This window comes from Amblyomma mixtum, chromosome 7 (genome assembly GCF_055824585.1).
Source record: "Amblyomma mixtum isolate Tamu chromosome 7, ASM5582458v1, whole genome shotgun sequence".
NCBI lineage: Eukaryota > Metazoa > Arthropoda > Arachnida > Ixodida > Ixodidae > Amblyomma > Amblyomma mixtum.
Window position 1 is genome coordinate 141,880,948 of NC_143018.1, and position 21,907 is coordinate 141,902,854.

Consider the following 21,907-nt stretch of genomic DNA (forward strand, 5'->3'; position numbering starts at 1 on the left):
GAAGTTTGGAACAACGGGAAACTACCCCAGCAATGGAAGCAGTCCAATGTGGTCCTAATCCCAAAGTCGGGCAAGCCCCCAAAACTAGAAAATCTCAGGCCAATCTACCTAACCTCATGCGTAGGGAAACTGATGGAGCGAGTCTTGCAGTATAGGCTCACAAAACACATGGAGCAAAACGACTTATGGCCTCATGAAATGGTCGGTTTCCGACCTGGACTGAGCACACAGGATGTGATGCTCCGACTAAAACACGATACCTTGGACACAGAATCACGAGACTCTAAAGCGATCCTAGGGCTAGACTCCACCAAGGCGTTTGACAATGTCAAACACGTGGCTACACTCCAGGGCCTAATAGACATAGGCGTAGGAGAGAAAACCTACAATTACATGACTTCCTGACAGACAGAAGTGTCTTCATAAAGTTCCAAAACATCGAGTCGCCCACAGAGGTGGGCTGCCCTCAAAAACTAAATTACCATCCACCCAAGCCCAGCCATATGGCAACAAAGGAAAGCTGTACAGCTTAAAGTGCCACTAAGGTGTCCAGGGGGCCAGTTAGGCACCTTTCCTCTCCTTTGCTTTATCTGAAGTCAAATGAAGGTAAAATCTCCAGACAGGGTGACCCTGGCTTTACCTATCCTTTCTTCACAAGCGGGTGGCAGAGAGAAAGGCGGAAGCACAAAGTGGAAAGTGAGAGGAGTCCCACTCAGTTTGTCAAGACTGGCCAGTTCTTGAGAGATAAAGGTCATGCTTCGAATGTGCACCGTTACACCCTCTGCAAGAGAATTTCGATGGAGGCAAAATTCTAGACGCCCATCTACTGTGCGATATTGTGCAAATTTCCGGAGCCCTTCACTACCCTCATAGCTTGATTTGCTTTGGGACGTTAAACCTTCATAAACCACGCACACCAAACCAGAGAGACCGCGGTAGCAGACTGTGGAGGGTTATGTAAGACGACACAGTGCTTTGCCCAGGTAAGGCGATTCCTTTGTCCCACAGGAGCGTGGCTGATTATGTTCTAATCGGCGTAAGATCTACCACAAGAATCAAGTCGCAGCTTGAGCCAGCCATGAATCGGTAGTCAACTGTACACCAGCACATTCACTTCCCATGGGAACGTTTACCATAAGAACGGGCATGCGTCTCGTGGTCCGCTCCAAACGAAGACGCGTCCTTCGTGGCTTCAGCGCTCCTCCTAGAAATGGGACACGCATGTTGCAAAATTGTTTTTGGAGGAAACAAAGTGGCTCAGTAACTATCTAATGCTTTCACATTAATAAGCCTCAGTGTTGACAACACTGGTGCAAAAACGCAGCACTGAAGCATAGGCCGCCGGTACACACTGGGTAAATTGCACTGACGATAAAAAACATCATCATCATCAGCTTGACTACACCCACTGCAGGGCAAAGGCCTCTCCCATGTCTCTCCAATTAACCCTGTCCTTTGTCAGTTGCCGCCACTGTATCCCCGCAAACTTCTTAATCTCATCCGCCCACCTGACTTTCTGCCGCCCCCTGCTACGTTTGCTTTCTTTTGGAATCCACTGCATTACCCTAAAGGACCAGCGGTTATCTTGCCTTCGCATTACATGCCCTGCCCAAGGCCACTTCTTCCTCTTGATTTCAAGATAGGACGTCATTAACCCGTGTTTGTTCCCTCATCCACTCAGCCTGCTTCCGATCTTTTAACGTCACACCTATCATTTTCCTTTCCATAGCTCACTGCGTTGTCCTTAACTTAAGCTCCCTCTTTCTTAGCCTCCAGGTTTCTGCCCCATAGGTGAGTACCGGTAAGATACAGCTGTTGTATAAAAAAGTGGACACCCATTACTGGCTCCCTGGGTCAGCGGAAACCTCAGTCGCGTTTCCAGGAATGTGGACATGGTGTCCACCTGCAAACTGTGCTTTCACACGACATTTCATGCTAAGCGATGTGAAACCACGAGCCAAATTTTTCGTTCGCTTCGTTGATGCAGGCATTACGGAAATCAGTTCTGCAGCATTCATTTCAGTGTGAAGCTATCGCGCAGACGGAAACCGGCGGAAATGTTGAACCAAGTTTTATGACTTGCAGTAGTTATTTCCAAAGCGCTCTTCCGAGGCTTTGTTGAAGAGCACATTAGGCGTAGCGGCCTAGCATGCAGCCGACAAGTATCGGCTGTTGCCAGGTACGTCGTTGCTAGCAGCCCGACACCACTTGGGGTCTCGCTTATGTGCTGGAGTCCAAGCATCATCATAACATTTTTTTTCCCCTCTGTCTGGTGGACTCAGGCACTGACGCAATACAGGCAGTGCGAGTCTCAGTGGTTCTAAGTGGAGTCTCGTGGGTGCATGCATGCCTAGTCCACGCCTCCAGACACCTCCAGGCAATGCAGTCTTGGTATGCATTCTTACAGGGCACAAGCAGGAACGCTTTTAGAGTGCCTGTGGAAAAAATATTAGTTTCAATGCTAAATGTAGTAAGTGCAAACATGTCCACTGTCCAGGATTTCCGGAGTACCAAGGAAATCGCGCCACGACGCTGGTTGTTTTAAACAGCAAAAGGCCGAAACTGAAAATTTTTTGATATTGATATTCAATAACTATCCAATCCAATCTGTCAATGTTCTGGCCTGATAGCACAAAAACGAAGCTTCTGCTTCAATGAAATTTTTTGCATGTTCCATGAATTTTGTTGAAGCGGGATTAGACTGTACTCACCAAATGCCACTGTGCTATCTGCCACCGCAAAGTACACATGATTGTGCCTACAGGCACTACACCCGGGAGACAGGCAGACAGCCGGTAAAACCACCTGAGCAAATTCGCAATGTTGCCATTTATTGGCTACAGGGTGCCACCCAAAAAGAAGCACAAGCACTTGAGATGTGAATTGTGGCACCTTCTTCCACCGTCGCATCGTGAAGCTCATGTACAGGCAGCGGTGGGTTGTGCATGGAAGTAGAAATTAAAAAAAAAGAATCACGGCAGGCAAAACCACGCTATCATTGTCCGCTGCATTGTAAAACGTAAAAAAAAGAAACCGATAAGAAAAGGCAATACATGATGTTCCTTGTGCTAGACCATTGATGTCGTAGTTCCTCCTCCCATTTCAAGCTGACACGTACTTCTTGAGCGACACTTCGTACTCCTTAAACCTTCTTATCAGGTCCTGGACCTCTGGCTCCCCGGCCGGCATGGACTGCAGGTCGATGAGGTAGCCCGGGATGTCGGCCAGGCAGCGGTTGGCCAGGTGGCGCCGGTCAGCCCCTTCCACCTGCCTCAGGTTGGAGTCCACCAGCAGTCCAATGAGGCACGCCACGGCCTGCAGCAGGTAGAGCGACCTACCGGCCCACGCGGGGTCCTTGCTCTTGTAGAGGTCGTTGTAGGCGTCCCTCAGAGTGGACACTGGCACGTGAGCCTCCAAGAGGGGCTCAATGATCCAGCCGGGCGGGAAGCCATGCTGGCTCCCGCGCAGTTCCAGAAACTTCACCAGGAACGGCAGGGGAAAGAACTTCTCCGAGGGGGCGTACTCGATGGCCAGGGATGCCAGGCACCTCGCCAGCTCATCGACGCGGGGGTGTTCGTGGAACTCCCGCTCCAGAAGACTCCGCCAGAGGCTCTCGACCAGGAGCGGCTTGTCGTACCCCGACGAGCGCACGATCGCCAGCTTGCACTCGGCCAGGTCGCACGGGTCGGCAAACTCGCCGTAGAGGCGAGTGACATCGACGAGCTCGGTGTCGAGGCGAGCGGCCAGGTCCCCTGCAGCCGGCAGCTGCAGCAGGGCGTTGCGCACTTTGACCTGGAGACGAGCCACGTCGAGCTTCTCCTCGAGCTGGTGCAGGAAGTCACCCTCCCGTGCTGCATTGGTCACCTGCACCAGGGTTGCAAGAACTACTGGTGAAAATGCACTAAAATTTAGTCTGCTTGCTATGGCGTCTACAATGCGTACCTAATGTTGTCCTAGCAATTTTCCCGCCAAAAGTCCAGTTTGGAACAAGTTCAAATGCCCTTATATGGTATGCCTGAGTCATCGCCTTCTAGAACATTTTCCACTTACTCAACGTGATCCTCAACAAGCGGGGTGCCGATCGGCGGCAAAGAGGAAGAAGCGCGGAAGGAATTGCTTGAGAGCTTGGCCGTGACCACTTGGACTGTCTCTGGCGCCTCCTCCCCTGTGGTCCTGGTCCTCCAGTCCCCACGACCCGCTTCGTTTGAACGACCCGTGACAATATATGCACTCTGCAGTGGCTTGCGTATATGAGAGGCATCTTGCCTGCCATTGAAACACCAGTTGTTTACGGTTTTATGGTAGAAAAGTGAGAGTTGCGGTGCATTTTGCCACGGGTACGCTGGCCTCGCTTTGAAATGCGCCACGATTTCCTTCTGCACTTGCCGTCTCCGTGAAGCTGTACGCCTCCCACGCGCTTCGCTGCTACCTCTTTCCGTAATCGGGAGGAAAGACTGAGCACAGATGAGTTCAGTGAATTCTGACTACTGTTCCAAGTTCTTGCGGCGGAAGATCTTCAAGAACAGCAACAGTTCGAAACTACGCGGGCGCAATGTGCCGACTTGCGCAGCATTTCAGCATCGCAAGTTAAGAGGCTCCCTTTAAGCTTGAATTTCGTTTTGTTTGATCTAATTTTCGATTTCTGAATTAATGAGGCTCCACTGCACTCATTATATGGCATGGCGGCTTGGGTATTGGAGGCGAGTGCGAATGAGGTCTGAAAAATCGAGTGGCCGGTTGTGGTGCGTCCAAAATATCAGCCGCTCTTATACACTGGCTCTATGGGGCCTAGTCGTGGCGCCGCGAAAGAGTCCAAATAACCAAGCATGTCCAAAAAATCAGGTGTCCGAATTTTCGGTCGTTGACTGTACAGTCGAACCCGGATATATCGAATTCGAAGGGGATCGGAAAATAGTTCGATATAGCGAAAATTCGATATACAGATATAGGCCAAAACTGCACTCGCGATCATAACAAATTGTGGCTTACCGTTTGGAACAGCCGCGAATCACGTAGCATGGGCACGCAGTGTGAAAGCGCTTTATTTCGCGGAAAAAAAATCGCTAATTTTGGGCTGCTTTTTCTTCTGCGAAACGAAGTTCAAAACACTGGTCTCGATCTTCGCTAGACTGTCCAGGTGCGAGAGCCCAGTGCCATCCATTTCGCCGCAACAGCGCCGAATCAGGCTAAACGCCGAAGCCAGTTCAGTGGCTGTGCATGGGCGCGTTTCTTCGATAACACAGTCGCCCTCGTCGTCGCTGGAATCGGCGTCTTGAACGCCAGCTATCCCGGCCACAATGTCCTCATCAGCGAGGTCTGCTACCGCTTGAACTTCGCTATCGGCGTTAATAAAGTCCTCAGCAGTCACTTCGGACGGAACGGCGCTGGGAAAATTCGACAAGTCGCGAAACGCGTCGTCCAAGCACTCATCGTCCTCTAAATCTTCCGGAAATTCATCTCCGGCCACTTCAAGGCCTGCCTTGCCAAAACAGTTGGCTACTGTGGCCTGCTTCACGTCGCTCCAAGCGCCGGTGATCATCTGGATCGCGCCGAGCAGGTCAATCCTTAGATCGGTTCCGATGCGGAGGTTTACGAGGAGCCGTTGAATAAGTCGCTTCCTGTAGCCTACTTTAAATGCTTTTATAATACCCTGGTCGAGGGGCTGCAGTCTCGCTGTGGTGTTCGGCGGGAGAAACTTTAGTTCGATGTGCTGCAGCTTGCAGGTGGTTTGATGGGCCGAGCAGTTGTCGACCAGAAGGCAAACTCGGCGGCCCGACTTGCCCAACTCTGCGTCCCAAGCCTACAGCCATTCAACAAAAAGTTGACGTGTCATCCAGGCCTTCCTGTTACAGCCGTAGCGGACAGGAAGCTGTTTGCAGTTCTTGAAGCAGCGTGGCGACCTTGCTCTTTCCGATCACGAATGGCCGTAGCTTGCACGAACCGTCCATGTTGGCCGCAAGCAGCACTTTGCTCACTTTCCCGCCGTGACATGAGGTCCCACAAAGCGCGAGTGTCTTATTCGGCAACATTTGCCAAAAGAGTCCAGTTTCGTCTGCATTGAAGATTTCTGCAGGCGAAAACTTCGCAGTGATCTTCGGGCACTCCTCAGAGAGCCACTGCTGCATCTCCTGGCTGCTGACAGCCCCACTTTCACCTGAAATGGTCTTTCCTACTATGCCGTGGCGGTTCTTAAACCGTTGCAGCCACCCAGTGCCACCGCAAAAGTTCTCTTCGCCAAGAGCCGTAGCAAACCATTTGGCCTTCTCCATTAACATCGGGCCATCCACGGGAATATTTTTCGCTCGGATTTCAAGGAACCAAGCATAGAGTGCCTTCTCCACTTTGTCCAAAGCAGCAGGGCGCACACGACACGCTCCCGAGCGACTTTCCTCACTTGCTTTAAGCTTGATCTCCTGCTTGTTTTTTAACAACGTACTCAAAGTACTCCGCGGAATCCCGAATGCGTCTGCCACGGAGGACTTCTTTTCTCCATTCTCAACCCGCCGGATTACTTCAAGCTTTGTTGCAAAGTCGAGATTCTTCCTCTTTTTGATGTCCGCGGATGCCATAGCTCACCAGATGACAGCAGTCGTACACGCTGCACGCGGCGCGTTGAAACAGGCGCACACGAAAAAACACACGAGGCGCAGATGGAGCGGACCGAGCGAAGAATTTGCGAGCGGCAGTCAACTCGGCAGCGAAGGAACGACAGAGGGAAAAGAAAGAGCAGGGAGAAAGATCGGCGGAATGTGCCGTCGAGAGCGCTCTGGGCTTCGCTTTTTTTTTTTTAGCTCTCTTCTCCCCAGACCCACGAGAGATCGCTTTCTCTCTTCCCTTCCCCAGGAAGCGCGGCTTGGAAACATCGCCAACACTCCCTTCGCTAAGCTCCAATGACCTTGCCCAGGCACCCGCCGGCGGTACAGGAGGAGCGGGGAAGCTCGCGCCGGTGGGGCGCCAAAACGGGAGGGAGGGGGGGGGACAAAAAAAAAGAAAGGCCCTGCATCTCCGTCGCTAGTGCGACGGCCGCGTGTGCGCATAGGAGCAAGCTGACTGACTGCGGAAATGTTCTCCGCTGAGGCGGCTGAGGACCGGACAGGAATGTCTTTGGGGAAAGCGCACCTTCCAGGGGCGCGGCGCGGCGTTCGATATATCCAATGTCCGGCGAAAATGGAATTCGATATACAACGCAACTGTCCTATACTTTTACATAGTATTTTCAAGGGGGTAATCTGTGTGTTCGATATAGCCAATAATTCGAAATATGCGGGTTCGATATATCCGGGTTCGACTGTAATAACAAAATGCAAATACAAGTTGATTTTACCTGCCGCGTGTTTTTTTATTTGTGCAATGCTTCTATGACAGCAACCAGCAAAACAGCACATCACAAAGACGTGAGACAAACAAAGTGGAGCATGCTTCAGTCACGATGCTTTCATCTAGGTGGCGGTTTCTGTCGTTCGTTCGAGTAGCTAGCCTATAGATTGTGTGAGGTCTCTGCGGTGACATTTCTCCCTTCTCCAGACCAGCTCGAACTGCAGATGGGCCACTACAACTTGCTCCCCTTTCATACAAGCAGGACTGGACGTGGATCGAGTCCACCATGTTGTTTGTTGTCCAGATTCTGGATGTGCTAGGGACTTGCCCCGACTTGCTACACTATTACCAAAAAACAAATTTAATGCAGTCGTGGCCAAAAATTCAGTTATTTTCATTTTTATTTGCTTTACTGCTCTAAACAAGCGTAATTCTGAAGGTTATGCTTACCGATTGCCATTCTGAAAAAAAAATTTGTTTTCAGCCAGCCACTATTTTCGTATCTAAAAGTGCACTGTGGTTTCCCGAGTACAGTGCAGTCCACTTATAACGATACCACATATAACGATATATCGGTTATAACAATAAGTTGACTTAAGAGTATCAACTTATGCATTGAGGCTATGGAAAAAAAAACCATATACAGTAGAATCTCGATAAACGGAAATCGGTTAAACGGAACTACCGCTTAAACGGAACAAACGCCTCGCGATTGGTTGGTTTTGCATTAAGCCAATGTAAAAAAAATCTCGTTAATCGGAACTCAAATTTTGCGACCACCGCGTTAACGGAACCGAAAAACTCGAAACCGCAACTAGTTGGACAAGCGCAGTGCCATCGCGGTGCGCATCAATGCTCCCCTCCTCCTCCTCCCCGTGTCACCTCTCCGGTTTCCGTCTCCGGCGGTTTCCGGTTTGCTCGTACACTGCCCTCCGCATCGCTCGCTCGCGTTCACGGCGGTTGTGTTCAGTTATGCCTAAGCCCTAGAGCTTTTGTTCGGTCCGATGGCAGCGCAAAAACGACCGCACAATGCACTTGCGTTGGAAAGGAAGATGGAGATCATCAACGACTTCGAGAGTGGTCGCTTCACGAAAACGGCGCTAGCGACGAAGTACGCCGTCCCCAAAAGCAGCCTAACAAGAATTCTTCAGGACAAGGACAAGCTGCGGGAGGCGTTCGAGACGTCACGCTTTGGTCCTCAAAGAAAACGACTGCGAGCGGCTGACCACGAAGACTTGGAGAAATGCCTGGTGCTTTGGCTGCGCAGAGCCCGCAGTGAAAACATCCCAATCAGCGGGCCACTAATTCGTGCAAAAGCGGAAGAATTTGTTCTTCACCTCGGCATCGAGGGTTTCTCGTGCAGCAAGGGGTGGCTGACCCGGTTTAAAGAGCGCAATGGACTGGTGTTTCGTGCTGTTTCAGGGGAAGCTGCCGCTGCTGACGCGACGGCATGCGGAGACTGGCGAGAAAGACGGCTGCCCGAGATTCTGGAGGAATACGATCCAGAGAACATCTACAATGTAGATGAGACTGCACTCTTTTACAAGTTGCTCCCCTCAAAATCGCTATCATTTAGAGGAGAGAAATGCACCGGAGGGAAACTGAGCAAGGACAGGCTGACCGTCCTTAGCGGTGCCAACATGACGGGCAGCGATAAGTTGAAGCCGCTAGTGATCGGCAAATCGAAGCATCCTCGTTGCTTCAAAAACGTCGCAACCTTGCCCGTTTCATACCAGGCCAATGGCAAGGCGTGGATGACGCAAGCCATTTTTAGTGAGCGGATTTATCGCGAGGATGCGCGCTTCTCTCGCAACAAGCGGAAAGTTTTGTTCCTGGTGGATAACTGCCCTGGACACGGAACTGTGCCAGGTTTGAAGTCCATACAGCTGGAATTCCTGCCAGCGAACACCACAGCACTGCTGCAGCCTATGGATCAGGGTGTGATTCAAGCGCTCAAGTCGCGCTTCCGCAAAAATCTTCTTAGAAGGATGCTCTTATGCATGGACCAGGGGAAAGAGTACAAGGTAGATGTACTGCGTGCCGTTTACCTCCTGGATGATGCTTGGCGGCAGGTTAGTGCAACCACCATTGCCAGCTGCTTCAGGCATGCGGGGTTTGCCGCAACCACAGAAAAACCCAGCACACAGAGTGAGCCTGATGATGTTCACAACGCAGCCGAGGAAGATTTGCTACTAGAGAATTGTGCTGCGATGGGCATTCAACTTGATGAATATGTCCAGATCGACAGCGATGTGGCAACGTGCCCAGAAAATACCGTGCACAGCATTATAGCTGATGTCTGCCCCCCTGATGAAAGTGAAGACGAGGAGGAAGAGCTTGAAAACGAGACCGCTGACTCTGATCCTGTGGTGACACCTGCGCAGGCGGAATCGGCAGTCCAAATGCTGAAGAGTTTCTTCCAACGAGAAGAAGGTTCGGAAGTGTTTCTGCACAGCCTGTCAAGTATGGGTGATGCCATTAACAAAAAACGGCTGCGAGAGCTCAAACAAGCAATTATAAAATCCTTTTTCACTAGCCAATAAGTGGTAATTCCCACTCTTTTGACATTGTTTTAAAAATTTCAGTACTAGTACTACTGGAAAAAAAATTCACTGCTTATTTTTCTCTAATAAAGTTTGTTCTCATAGTGTACCGTTCTCCTTATTACCTAGATTTCGCAAATTAAGATCCGCTGAGACTGCCAACTGCACGCGCGCGCGCCAGCCGCGTAGGGATCACGCGGAAGCGGATTGCGCAATGCTGAACCTATTCTCTCTCTAAACGAAACTCCTGATAAACGGAACATATTTTCCCGGTCCCTTGAGGTTCCGTTTAACGAGAGTCCACTGTATAACGATATGTCCGTGACCGAATATCGGATACAACGATCAGAATTTTTTCTTCTGGACATCGTTTTCCATGCTGAGCGTGACATTCGCGGTGCAAAGTTCCCTTGAACGATGCCGAGATCGGGCGAAAACTTCGGATACGCGAGTTCGCCGTGCCTGCCGCCATTTTTTCCGTGCGCGCCGTGGCCTCCGTGATCGTGGCGCATGCCGCCACTGGAGGAGATCGCGGCCGCAAGATAGCGCCGCAAGATAGCGCGAGTTGCTCCGCGTGTCGGCTGCATCGCCTAGGCTACGGAAGATGATGGGAAAGAGAGAGGGAAAAAAAAAACGAAGCGGGGGCGCCCTTCGCCCCTTTGCGCGCCTGTAAGAGAGGAGAACAAGCGCAGTGCCTGCAGCCGATGAGAGAGAGAGAGGGGGAGAAAAAAAAAAGAGAAGCGGGGGCGCCCTTCGCCCCTTCGCGCGCCTGTAAGAGAGGAGAACAAGCGCAGTGCCTGCAGCCGATGAGAGAGAGAGAGGGGGAGAAAAAAAAAAGAGAAGCGGGGGCGCCCTTCGTCCCTTCGCGCGCCTGTAAGAGAGGAGAACAAGCGCAGTGCCTGCAGCCGATGAGAGAGAGAGAGGGGGAGAAAAAAAAAAGAGAAGCGGGGGCGCCCTTCGCCCCTTCGCGCGCCTGTAAGAGAGGAGAACAAGCGCAGTGCCTGCAGCCGATGAGAGAGAGAGAGGGGGAGAAAAAAAAAAGAGAAGCGGGGGCGCCCTTCGCCCCTTCGCGCGCCTGTAAGAGAGGAGAACAAGCGCAGTGCCTGCAGCCGATGAGAGAGAGAGAGGGGGAGAAAAAAAAAAGAGAAGCGGGGGCGCCCTTCGCCCCTTCGCGCGCCTGTAAGAGAGGAGAACAAGCGCAGTGCCTGCAGCCGATGAGAGAGAGAGAGGGGGAGAAAAAAAAAAGAGAAGCGGGGGCGCCCTTCGCCCCTTCGCGCGCCTGTAAGAGAGGAGAACAAGCGCAGTGCCTGCAGCCGATGAGAGAGAGAGAGGGGGAGAAAAAAAAAAGAGAAGCGGGGGCGCCCTTCGCCCCTTCGCGCGCCTGTAAGAGAGGAGAACAAGCGCAGTGCCTGCAGCCGATGAGAGAGAGAGAGGGGGAGAAAAAAAAAAGAGAAGCGGGGGCGCCCTTCGCCCCTTCGCGCGCCTGTAAGAGAGGAGAACAAGCGCAGTGCCTGCAGCCGATGAGAGAGAGAGAGGGGGAGAAAAAAAAAAGAGAAGCGGGGGCGCCCTTCGCCCCTTCGCGCGCCTGTAAGAGAGGAGAACAAGCGCAGTGCCTGCAGCCGATGAGAGAGAGAGAGGGGGAGAAAAAAAAAAGAGAAGCGGGGGCGCCCTTCGCCCCTTCGCGCGCCTGTAAGAGAGGAGAACAAGCGCAGTGCCTGCAGCCGATGAGAGAGAGAGAGGGGGAGAAAAAAAAAAAGAGAAGCGGGGGCGCCCTTCGCCCCTTCGCGCGCCTGTAAGAGAGGAGAACAAGCGCAGTGCCTGCAGCCGATGAGAGAGAGAGAGGGGGAGAAAAAAAAAAGAGAAGCGGGGGCGCCCTTCGCCCCTTCGCGCGCCTGTAAGAGAGGAGAACAAGCGCAGTGCCTGCAGCCGATGAGAGAGAGAGAGGGGGAGAAAAAAAAAAGAGAAGCGGGGGCGCCCTTCGCCCCTTCGCGCGCCTGTAAGAGAGGAGAACAAGCGCAGTGCCTGCAGCCGATGAGAGAGAGAGAGGGGGAGAAAAAAAAAGAGAAGCGGGGGCGCCCTTCGCCCCTTCGCGCGCCTGTAAGAGAGGAGAACAAGCGCAGTGCCTGCAGCCGATGAGAGAGAGAGAGGGGGAGAAAAAAAAAAAGAGAAGCGGGGGCGCCCTTCGCCCCTTCGCGCGCCTGTAAGAGAGGAGAACAAGCGCAGTGCCTGCAGCCGATGAGAGAGAGAGAGGGTGAGAAAAAAAAAAGAGAAGCGGGGGCGCCCTTCGCCCCTTCGCGCGCCTGTAAGAGAGGAGAACAAGCGCAGTGCCTGCAGCCGATGAGAGAGAGAGAGGGGGAGAAAAAAAAAAGAGAAGCGGGGGCGCCCTTCGCCCCTTCGCGCGCCTGTAAGAGAGGAGAACAAGCGCAGTGCCTGCAGCCGATGAGAGAGAGAGAGGGGGAGAAAAAAAAAGAGAAGCGGGGGCGCCCTTCGCCCCTTCGCGCGCCTGTAAGAGAGGAGAACAAGCGCAGTGCCTGCAGCCGATGAGAGAGAGAGAGGGGGAGAAAAAAAAAAGAGAAGCGGGGCTCCCCTCGCGCGCCTGTACGAGAGCAGAACAAGCGCAGTGCCTGCAGCCGTTGGATGCCGGCGTGATCGCCTATTTCAAAGCATTGTATCGGCGACGCGTGCTGGAATGGCTAATTTTAGCAACCGATCGTGTTTCTGGCACGTCAGAGCAGGCCGCGGACTTGAAGATCAAACTGCTTCAAGAAGGCGGGCTTTGTGCGCCAGGACGAAACCCCACCTGACGTGGAAACTGATACGGTGGAAGCTGCGGACATTACTGAGCTCTGGGAGCACGCCGCAAATGTCGACGAAATGAATGGTACGTCCATGGAGGAGTTCCTAAGTGCAGATAGTGCTGCTACGTTCTGCGAGGAGGTCACCGAGAATGTGTTGTCACGGCAGAGTGCGGCGGCAGCAGCGACAGCGACGACGAAACTGACACTGGCCCACCTTCGACACCGATGACTATGCAAAGTGCGCTGTGCAAGATAGAATCACTGATCAACTTTACGCACGCGAAAGGGTTGCCGCCAGTGTACGCGCAGCAGCCGGATGCTATGCACACTGCAGTAGTGAAACTGCAACTGCCACGCAAGCAAGTGCCCATATCAAATTACTTTAGCGCACCTAACGCTTGAGGCACTTGTTAAACGTGACGAATAAACGCGTTGTTTCACAAATCGCACGTTCTGCAATTACTGTTCTTCAGCGCAAGTGTAAAACTTCAGTCAGGAGCTACAGAGGTAAGTTTGGCAGCCATTTTTATGGCAGTCCAGATATAGCGATGATCGGTTATAACGATCGTTTTTTCCGGATTTTTCGATATCGTTATAAGTGGACTGCACTGTAGCACCACATAGTGTAAAGTGCGCTTGAGTGGCTGAAGTGCACTCTCTGAAAGAAGTTCATTTTATTCTGCGTACCTGACAGGGCTATATAAGATTGGCATTTACTTATGGCCATGCACCATTGCTCACTGCAGCAATGTTCATCATCATCATCAGCGTGACTACGCCCACTGCAGGGCAAAGGCCTCCCCCATGTCTCTCCAACTAACCCTGTCCTTCGCCAGCCGCGGCCACCGTATTCCCAGCAAACTTCTTAATCTCATCCACCCACCTAACTTTATAGCAATTGCCCCCTGCTACGCTTGCCTTCTCATGGAATCCACTCCGTTACCCTTAAGCGATGTTCAGGCACTGCTAAGTGCCCGAGGCTATGGTCACGGTTTGCGCATGAGTATTGCCTGCAGTGGCATGGGTGAGAGTTTGGAAAGGCCAAACTTCAGTCCATGATACACAATGCACAGTGGCCAGGAAAGCCACTCGGTCCACCTGGAGTTCTTCAGGCCTGGTATCACCATCATCATCATCAGCGTGACTACGCCCACTGCAGGGCAAAGGCCTCTCCAATGTCTCTGCAATCAACCCTGTCCTTCGCCAGTTGTGGCCACCGTATCCCCGCAATCTGTAAGTAAAACAGCGCTAGACACGGGACAAAGCAAGAACAACACAGCACAAGGCGCTGTTGTTCTTGCTATGTCCCGTGTCTAGCGCTGTTTTACTTACATATGATGTACCAACTTGCCCAAGCCTCCGCCGTATCCCTGCAAATTTCTTAATCTCATCCGCCCACCTAACCTTCTACCGCCCCCTGCTACGCTTGCCTTCTCTTGGAATCCACTCCGTTACCCTTAAGGACCAGTGGTTACCTTGCCTTCGCAACGTTAGTAAAGGTGGGTGAAAAGGCACGCACAAGAAGAGTCGCCCGACAGCCTGCCCCCCCCCCCCCCCCCCCCCACCTGGAAGTCGGGGCTCTTGACGCAGAGGATGGCCCGGGAGAGGTACTCGATGCGCATGTCCAGGGGCACCTCGTTCCCCGGCCGGTCGGCCAGCTTGGCCAGGATGTGGGCGGCCGCGCTGAAGTTGCCCAGGCGCGCATGGTACTTCCACAGCAGGTCCGCGTCGGGGGGCGCCCGGCACCGCCGCTGCAGGTAGGGCTCCAGGTAGGGGCTGCGCACGTCCAGCAGCCGGGCCGACTGGCCGCTCTCGCACAGCCAGCCGTACAGGGCCACGTGGAACACCTCATCCTCCGACTTCAGGGCCTCCGACAGCACCCACTCATAGGAGGAGTCCGAGGCGGGCTCCCCCCCGACGCCCGGCGAGGGCGCCGACCGCAGCTCACTCAGCATCTCTAGGATCACCTGCACGGCACCAGACAACCTTTACGGTGCGAGGGCAACACAGTATCCCGCAGGCCTGGTGCATCGCTCGTCATCCTTATCAAAGGCTTTCTCGAACCTGGCTCCATACAGCAACCTTTACAACTTCTTCCCCTGTGCTGCTGTAGACTGGAATGACCTGTCCAATGACACTGCTCAACGACGTGCTCATCACCTATGTCTGCCAAAAATTGTCTCTCACTGCGCAAATCATAATAATCGTCATAATGCCTGTACCCAGCCCTTGTGTAATGCCTATCATTGGGTATCAGATGATAAGAAATCATTTCAATAGAGCACAAGAAATTTACATCACCACCATCATCATCAGCATGACTACACCCACTACAGGGCAAAGGCCTCCCCCATGTCTCTCCAATCAACCCTGTCCTTCACCAGTTGCAGCCACCGTATTCCCGCAAACTTCTTAATTTCATCCGCCCACCCAACTTTCTGCCGCCCCCTGCTACGCTTGCCTTCTCTTGGAATCCACTCCGTTACCCTTAAGGACCAGCGGTTATCTTGCATGCCCTGCCCAAGCCCATTTCTTCCTCTTGATTTGGACCAGGATATCATTAACCCGCGTTTGTTCCCTCACCCACTCCGCCCTCTTCCGATCTCTTAATGTTACACCTATCACTTTTCTTTTCATAGCTCGCTGCGTTGTCCTTAACTTAGGCTGAACCCTCTTTGTTAGCCTCCACGTTTCTGCCCCATAGGCGAGTACCGGTGAGTTACAGCTGTTGTATACTTTTCTCTTGAGGGATATTGGCGAACTGCCATTCATGATCTGAGATAACCTGCCATATGTGCTCCACCCCATTTTTATTTTTCTAGTTATTTCCCTCTCTTGGTCCCTCTCAAGACATTTACAGGGGGACTAGAACTAGAGACGACAAAGGGACAGTGTGCTGTCACATCTGCTTTCTAGTCAGACCATAAACAATGCTGAGACACAACAGTGCTGAGACAAGGAACAAAGACAGAAGAAGACAACAGGACTGGCGCTGTAGCCCCCATTTTTAATGAAACTAGAATCCTGTACAAACACAAAGATAAAGTAAACTAACAAGGGAAATCAGTGAGGCGCTTCATATCCACAAGAACAGTGACTCGTGCGTGAGCACCCCCTCTGTAACAGTTCATGACTACGAACTAAAGTATCTTGATTCAAGTGATTGATGTATCACTGTAGCTTGTGGTGCTGCCATGCGCTCTTGGTTGTCGATGGAGTATGTATTGCGTGTTGTTTCTAATAAACTTTCAGTTGATAGTTAGCGCCGGTCCTGTTGTCTTCTTTCTTTGTCCCTCGTCTCTGCGCAGTTTTTTTCCCAAGATCTAAACTCTCGATGATAGAATGCACAATTAAGCAACCACCCGGAATAAAGCAAAGTGGAAAATGACTTCACTGGCAGATGAGACTTGGGCCCAGGTTATCCTGAACAGGAATTAAGGCGAATATGTAAGATCTACAATAAGTAGCACCTAGCACGTCAATGATCGCAAGGAAAGTATGGCTGATGGATCAAAACAGTGCTCTGTCCCACAGCCCTCTGTTTCTACTTGTTTTTTTCTGCCAAGCAAGTTATGGCAGTTGCAAAGAACGTTTCGCTGTGGCTTCGGTGTGAAGCAGGTTGGGTGTAGCACGCAGGCAAGAGGCACGTTGCCGCAAGGGGCGAGTCACTAGCGTGGATGCACGAAATGCTTGCTTCTAGGTTACACATAACTCTCCTCTATTGCCATTTGCTATGTATTCAATCATTAATGTATTGAACTATTTCGGGATCTCCCTTCGAGATCAGAATGTCCAGGTTCAGCTGTATAGTTGCCCCTGCATTCACAAATGCTTTGTGGCATGGTAAGTTACCAATAAGACCAAATGACTGCAACCACATACTGTACATACTCGCATAATGAACCCACCCCCACTTTTGTCGGTGAAAATTCACCTTTTTTTAACCGTTAGCTTTTTGCACTGTCCGCAGCACACCAAGATGCTGCATGCCTGGCTGCGCTACTGTACACTGTAAGCATTGGAGCGTTTGAGCATCGGAGGGGAGCGTAGCAGTTTTAGCCAGAACCCTGTAAAATACATCCTCTGCACTGGAATGCTACGAAGGAAGCAGGAACCTCAGACTGCCTAAGCGATTTGGCGAGCTCGAGATCAGGAGCAAAAATGTCTAGCCTCTCACTGCCCTACGCGCTTTTTCGACCCTGCATTACCAACGCGCACCTGACCTTGAGAACCAGTGTTCAGCATGTTCGCTTTATCTTGCCACGATTTGCCGGCGATGCCGGCTATCACAGAATCGCTGCAGTGCACTGTGATACGGCAAACACTTTTTGCAGTGAACGATGCCAAACACTTGTGACACAAACGAGTCTGACCACATGCTTTTGTTGGTGATGGATGGATGGACGGACAGGCGAGTGAGCAGACACACATGAAATTTCGACTCTCCCAAAAATATCTGTTGAAACTTTTTCCCCACACAATGAACCCTCCCGCCAAATGTGATGCCAACCTTTCTGGAAAAAAAAAAAGACTGGGATCATTACGCGAGTGCATACGGTGTGTGAGGCAATCCCCCCCCCCCTCCCCCCCCCTCTAGTAAATGCACAGGCAGCAGGGGAAGGCACCTGGTAGCACTCCATGCGGACGGCGTACGCCTGCCGCCCCTGGACGTCCTCGGGCCGCTCCCCGTGCTGGTAGAAGTGGACGGCCAGGCCCCGGGGGTCCTCCTGCTTGGCCAGGGAGAGGCAGAGGTCGACGACCCCCACGTAGTGGCGACACTTCACCAGCAGGGTGCACGCATCACGCAGGGGCAGGGGGGGGCCCACCTGTGTGCGCACAAGTACAGCTTGCAATGCCACGGTGTCTTGTAAAACTACTAGTACCAACATCCTCCTGTAGTACGTTCTTCTCTAAATTAAGAAGATTACTGAAAGGTCTTCCTTTCTTCTTTGTTAGGCTTAACAGGTGTCCCTCCATTTTGTTTCTATATTTCCTTCATCCGTTACGAGTTAACTATCCCAACATTCCTTTTTGTAGCCAATGAAGATGGTGTCCCATTTGTAGTTTTATACAAGCTTTTCGGTGTCCTGGTGCAGTTCTCAAACTTCTTTCTGCATAACGGCGCAACATACCAAAGCAAAGTCATAGTGTTTGACCGCATCTCGAAAGATGACGAAAAAGAAGGGTTGAACCGTGAGTGAAACGGTGTGGAAAGCCATAGTGGACGGCTCCGGATTAATTCAAACCACCTGGGGTCCTTTGACATGCGATGACCCTGCACAGCACACGGGCGCAAAATGCAGCCGAACATGGCCAGGTTTCAACCAAAGTCCTCAGAATCAGCAGCCAAGCGCCCTGAACACTACAAGCCCTCAACGAGCTCTGTGCTGCACTCAGAATTATACACAGACAGGAAATTTTTGCTTGAGCGTTTTTTTCTTTCAAACACCAAGTTAGACATTGGTATACATGAAGCACCATGTGGTATTTGCCTACGAGTGGTAAATAACTTACTATTGAATTTCTTCTTGATGCTGTTTCGGTTTCATCAATCGCATGGTTGCTGTGACATGTAGTTGAGCTTCAGGTCACAAAAATACGGCAATATAACTGCTTACATGCTGTTTGTTGCAATTCTAGCTCTTAAACCACCCTGGTTGAAGAGCTGTAGTGAGTTAAAACAATGTACAGTAAAACCTCGTTAATTCGAACTCGGTTTATTCGAAATCCCGCGTAATTCGGAGGTTTTCGGCGGTCCCAACAGTTTCCATGCAAAATTTGCCGGATAATTTGAACAGCCAGCGCGCCCCTCTCCGGATAATACGTAGGTTTAAACCATGGCCTCCGTGATTCGCAAAAAGAAAAAACGCGTTGCCAGTCTCTGAGGCCAGTATAGTTGAGTTGCCGGAGTGGCAGCCAGGCGGCACTGTAAATCAATTTTCGGTTTCCAGTGGTTTGTTGTGCCTCAGCGATCTGCACTGTCGACTACCAGTCTCAGAGGCTAGCTTTAGTTGACAAAGCAACAACCAGGTGCCACTAGGTCACAATTTTTCTGGCTCCGTTTCTGTTGTTTGTCTAGCTCGTGATAGGCGCTGCTCGTAGTGTTTTGATTGTTCGGTGCTGCGATCAAACGTGTTCTGTGTTCAGGCGCGTTTATACTCCGACGTAGCGCGCGCTCGTGCGGCACGGCTATGACCGCGGACGTGTCCGACGGCTTTGGCGCACTCTGACCGCACCGTGGAGCATGTCTCTATTTCGCGCCGAGCGCGACCGCACCGTGGAGCATGTCTCTATTTTGCGCCGAGCGCGACCGCACCGTGGAGCATGTCTCTATTTTGCGCCGAGCGCGACCGCACCGTGGAGCATGTCTCTATTTTGCGCCGAGCGCGACTGCACCGTGGAGCATGTCTCTATTTCGCGCCTCCCGCGCCGAAGCCGCCCACCCAGAATGCACCGCGCACGCCTCCCGCGCCACTCCTCCCCTCTACTCCCTTCGCCACTCGCCTCCTCTCCCAGGCGGCGTGTCGAACGAAGAACGTTCTGCGCTCGCGTTGGAGCTCCGCTCCAAGCAGTGCCCCCAATCAAAGGGTGGCAGAAGAGCGAGCGAACCCCCCCCCTCTTGTAGCCACAAGTAGCAGTCACGTCGGAGCACCTGGCGTAGCGTCGCCGATCTGACGTATCCGACCACAACTGGCTCTCGCCCGCGCGCCGAGAACATTGGAGTATGTACGCACCTCTAACTACCGCGCCAAGCAGTCGTGCATCGATGACTACTTCAAGTGACCGTTTTTCAGGCAAAATAAAGGTGCAGTATTGATGCAGCCATGTTTCGTACATTTATTTCTCATTTTTCGTCGATTTTTGATAATTCGAAAACCCGGTTATTTCGATGATTTTTCGCGGTCCGACGGACTTCGAATTAACGAGGTTCTACTGTACCAGCATCAACATTGCAGTTTTTCCATGCCTCACGTGACCTCAAGTTCAAGTGCACACCAGCGCTGTCGTTTGGATGATGAAACCGAAACAGCATGAGACAAGAAATTCAATTATAAATTACTAACTGGCCATGGGCGAATACCAAGCAGTGATCCATGTATTCTAATATCTAAGGCACCATTGCCAGACTTCTTTGCCAATTTAAAGGACTACAGACACCAAATTTGTGCTTGCGTGTTTTCATCTTTGAAACGATGAATTACACATTATACTATACATCGATCACCCCATGACATTCGTCTGCTGCTACTGAACAATTCATAACTGAATTCCTTCTTGAACCAAAACCAAAGCAGCATGAAACAAATTCAACTACAACAAATTAAGTTGCTTCAGGCGAATATGACATGTGGATCCATGCATTCTAATGTCTAAAGGATCACTTAAAAGAAGAAAACTTGCAACTGCATCCTTCTGCATCTGCGTCCTTTAAAATTTAAATTCTTGCCAAAATCATGAGTTTTGCGTTTACTGTTGTCACCATAGGGAATGATCTGCAAGAATCTGCCGTTATTTTTGTCTGACAGCAGAAGTTGCTAACATTTCCACAATTTAAGGGCCACTAATGTTTCTGCTGTTCGGGTTAGCATTTCGGGGTTAAACGAGCGCATCCGTGACTGCGGCAATGAATTTCACACCGGTTCATCTGCTCAGAACCACGAGCAATAAAATGTCCCACAGAGTGATACTTCGCAAATTCTGACCAGACGACATGTTTAGAGACCACGTGAATGTGCATGAACATACAAGCGCACTGAGCCTGGAAGCAAGTGCCATCAGCAGAACAGCAGTGGCAGTTAGCTGCCAGAGCAGCTTTCCTGCAACGCAGCAACAGTGCAATGGGGCAAAGCATCCAAAAACGACGATGGTGGCAACAAAGAAGTCTTGGCTACCGTCACCCTTGCCACTGATGGCCCAGATTCGCTGTTAAGCTTCTTTCGCACTATGGGCAACTGAAATATGATGAAGTTTACTAGCAACTCAAAAGTTCTATGCACCAACAAGCACTAACTTACCTTTAATGAACTGTACATAAATGCCTCTGTACTAAGTTCTTAGCTGCATTTTCGAAAATCTAGGTGTTTAGATCATATGTTCTCTTTAACAATACCTTTCTCCACGCATGTTTTAAAACGCATATCCATGCGATTTTACTGTATTAAGCTAGACAATGGTAGTTGCTGTAGTTCCGCAGGATGAACAACTTGGTTTGGTTTGTGGGGGTTTAACGTCCCAAAGCGACTCAGGCTATGAGGGACGCTGTAGTGAAGGTCTCCGGAAATTTCAACCACCTGGGGTTCTTTAAGGTGCACTGGCATCGCACAGTACACGGGCCTCTAGAATTTCGTCTCCATCGAAATTCGACCGTCGCGGACGGGACTGAATCCGCGTCCGTGGGGTCAGCAGCCGAGTGCTGTAACCACTGAGCCACCGCGGCGGCGCAGATGAACAACTGTGGCCTGAATTACTCCTGGAGGTAATTATATGAAACACTGGGAAGCAGAGTCTAGCAGTGGCTGTACACCTTCCACATTCTGCAGCCCACTTACATTGAAGTTATACGCATGGTTACTGTGATGCACACTGAGTCAGCTGTTCAGGGGTCTCAATTAGGCGTCACAACAAAATGGCCGCACCGGACCAGTGTGCAGCACATGGGCAGCAACAGAGTGAAGAAAAACTGGAGAGGGCACTTAAGCTTTCGCCTTAAGGGTATGGTGCGACAGTGCTAATGGTAATGGTACATGCGGAGGTGGTCATTCTCCACTTTACATTCACAGATCCCTGGGAGTCCTTTTTATACCCCTCCTGGCGCTGTGGTGCAGCGGTTAAGCAATGCACCACTGCCCTCCTATGGCAGGCACTCCCAGCAGTGGGCCTTCTGCGGGCTGTGCTGCTCTTCCCAAACAACCTCGCGTGGCCAATCATTAATTTAACTGCCACAGTATAAACAGTTTGCTCCCAACCCCGTGGGCAGGCTGCGATGATGCAAAAGGTCACGTGACCCAGGCAGCCCCCCAGCCAACTAGGTTGATACTCTGAGGATTCTTTTCCCTTATGGTCAACGATGGCAGCAACAGATGCCGACGCCAACAACAGACGCCAACGTCGGCTCACCTGTGACACGGGATCCTCAATGCTATTGTCTTATTAAGTAAAACGTTTTTAAGAAACTTCGGGGAAAAAAATGTATTATCTGGGAAAACATATGATCCAAACAGTCTAATTCTGAGATGCGTAACTGTTCAA

General features: G+C 51.4%; 1 protein-coding gene across 2 annotated transcripts in view; it reads right to left on the bottom strand.

Annotated features, from left to right (window-relative positions):
• Window positions 1-2,814: 2,814 nt before the first annotated feature.
• Nup154 (nuclear pore complex protein Nup154) overlaps window positions 2,815-21,907 on the bottom strand; it is a 52,481-nt gene continuing 33,388 nt past the window's right edge. For both annotated transcript variants that reach the window (XM_089553501.1, XM_089553500.1), the window contains exons 8-10: window positions 17,284-17,484; window positions 14,224-14,625; window positions 2,815-3,864 (exon numbers count right to left, since the gene is read on the bottom strand). In XM_089553501.1, the coding sequence (XP_089409627.1) occupies window positions 3,103-3,864; window positions 14,224-14,625; window positions 17,284-17,484 (1,365 nt within the window). In that variant the 3' untranslated portion in view covers window positions 2,815-3,102. The remainder of the gene's footprint in view (window positions 3,865-14,223; window positions 14,626-17,283; window positions 17,485-21,907) is intronic.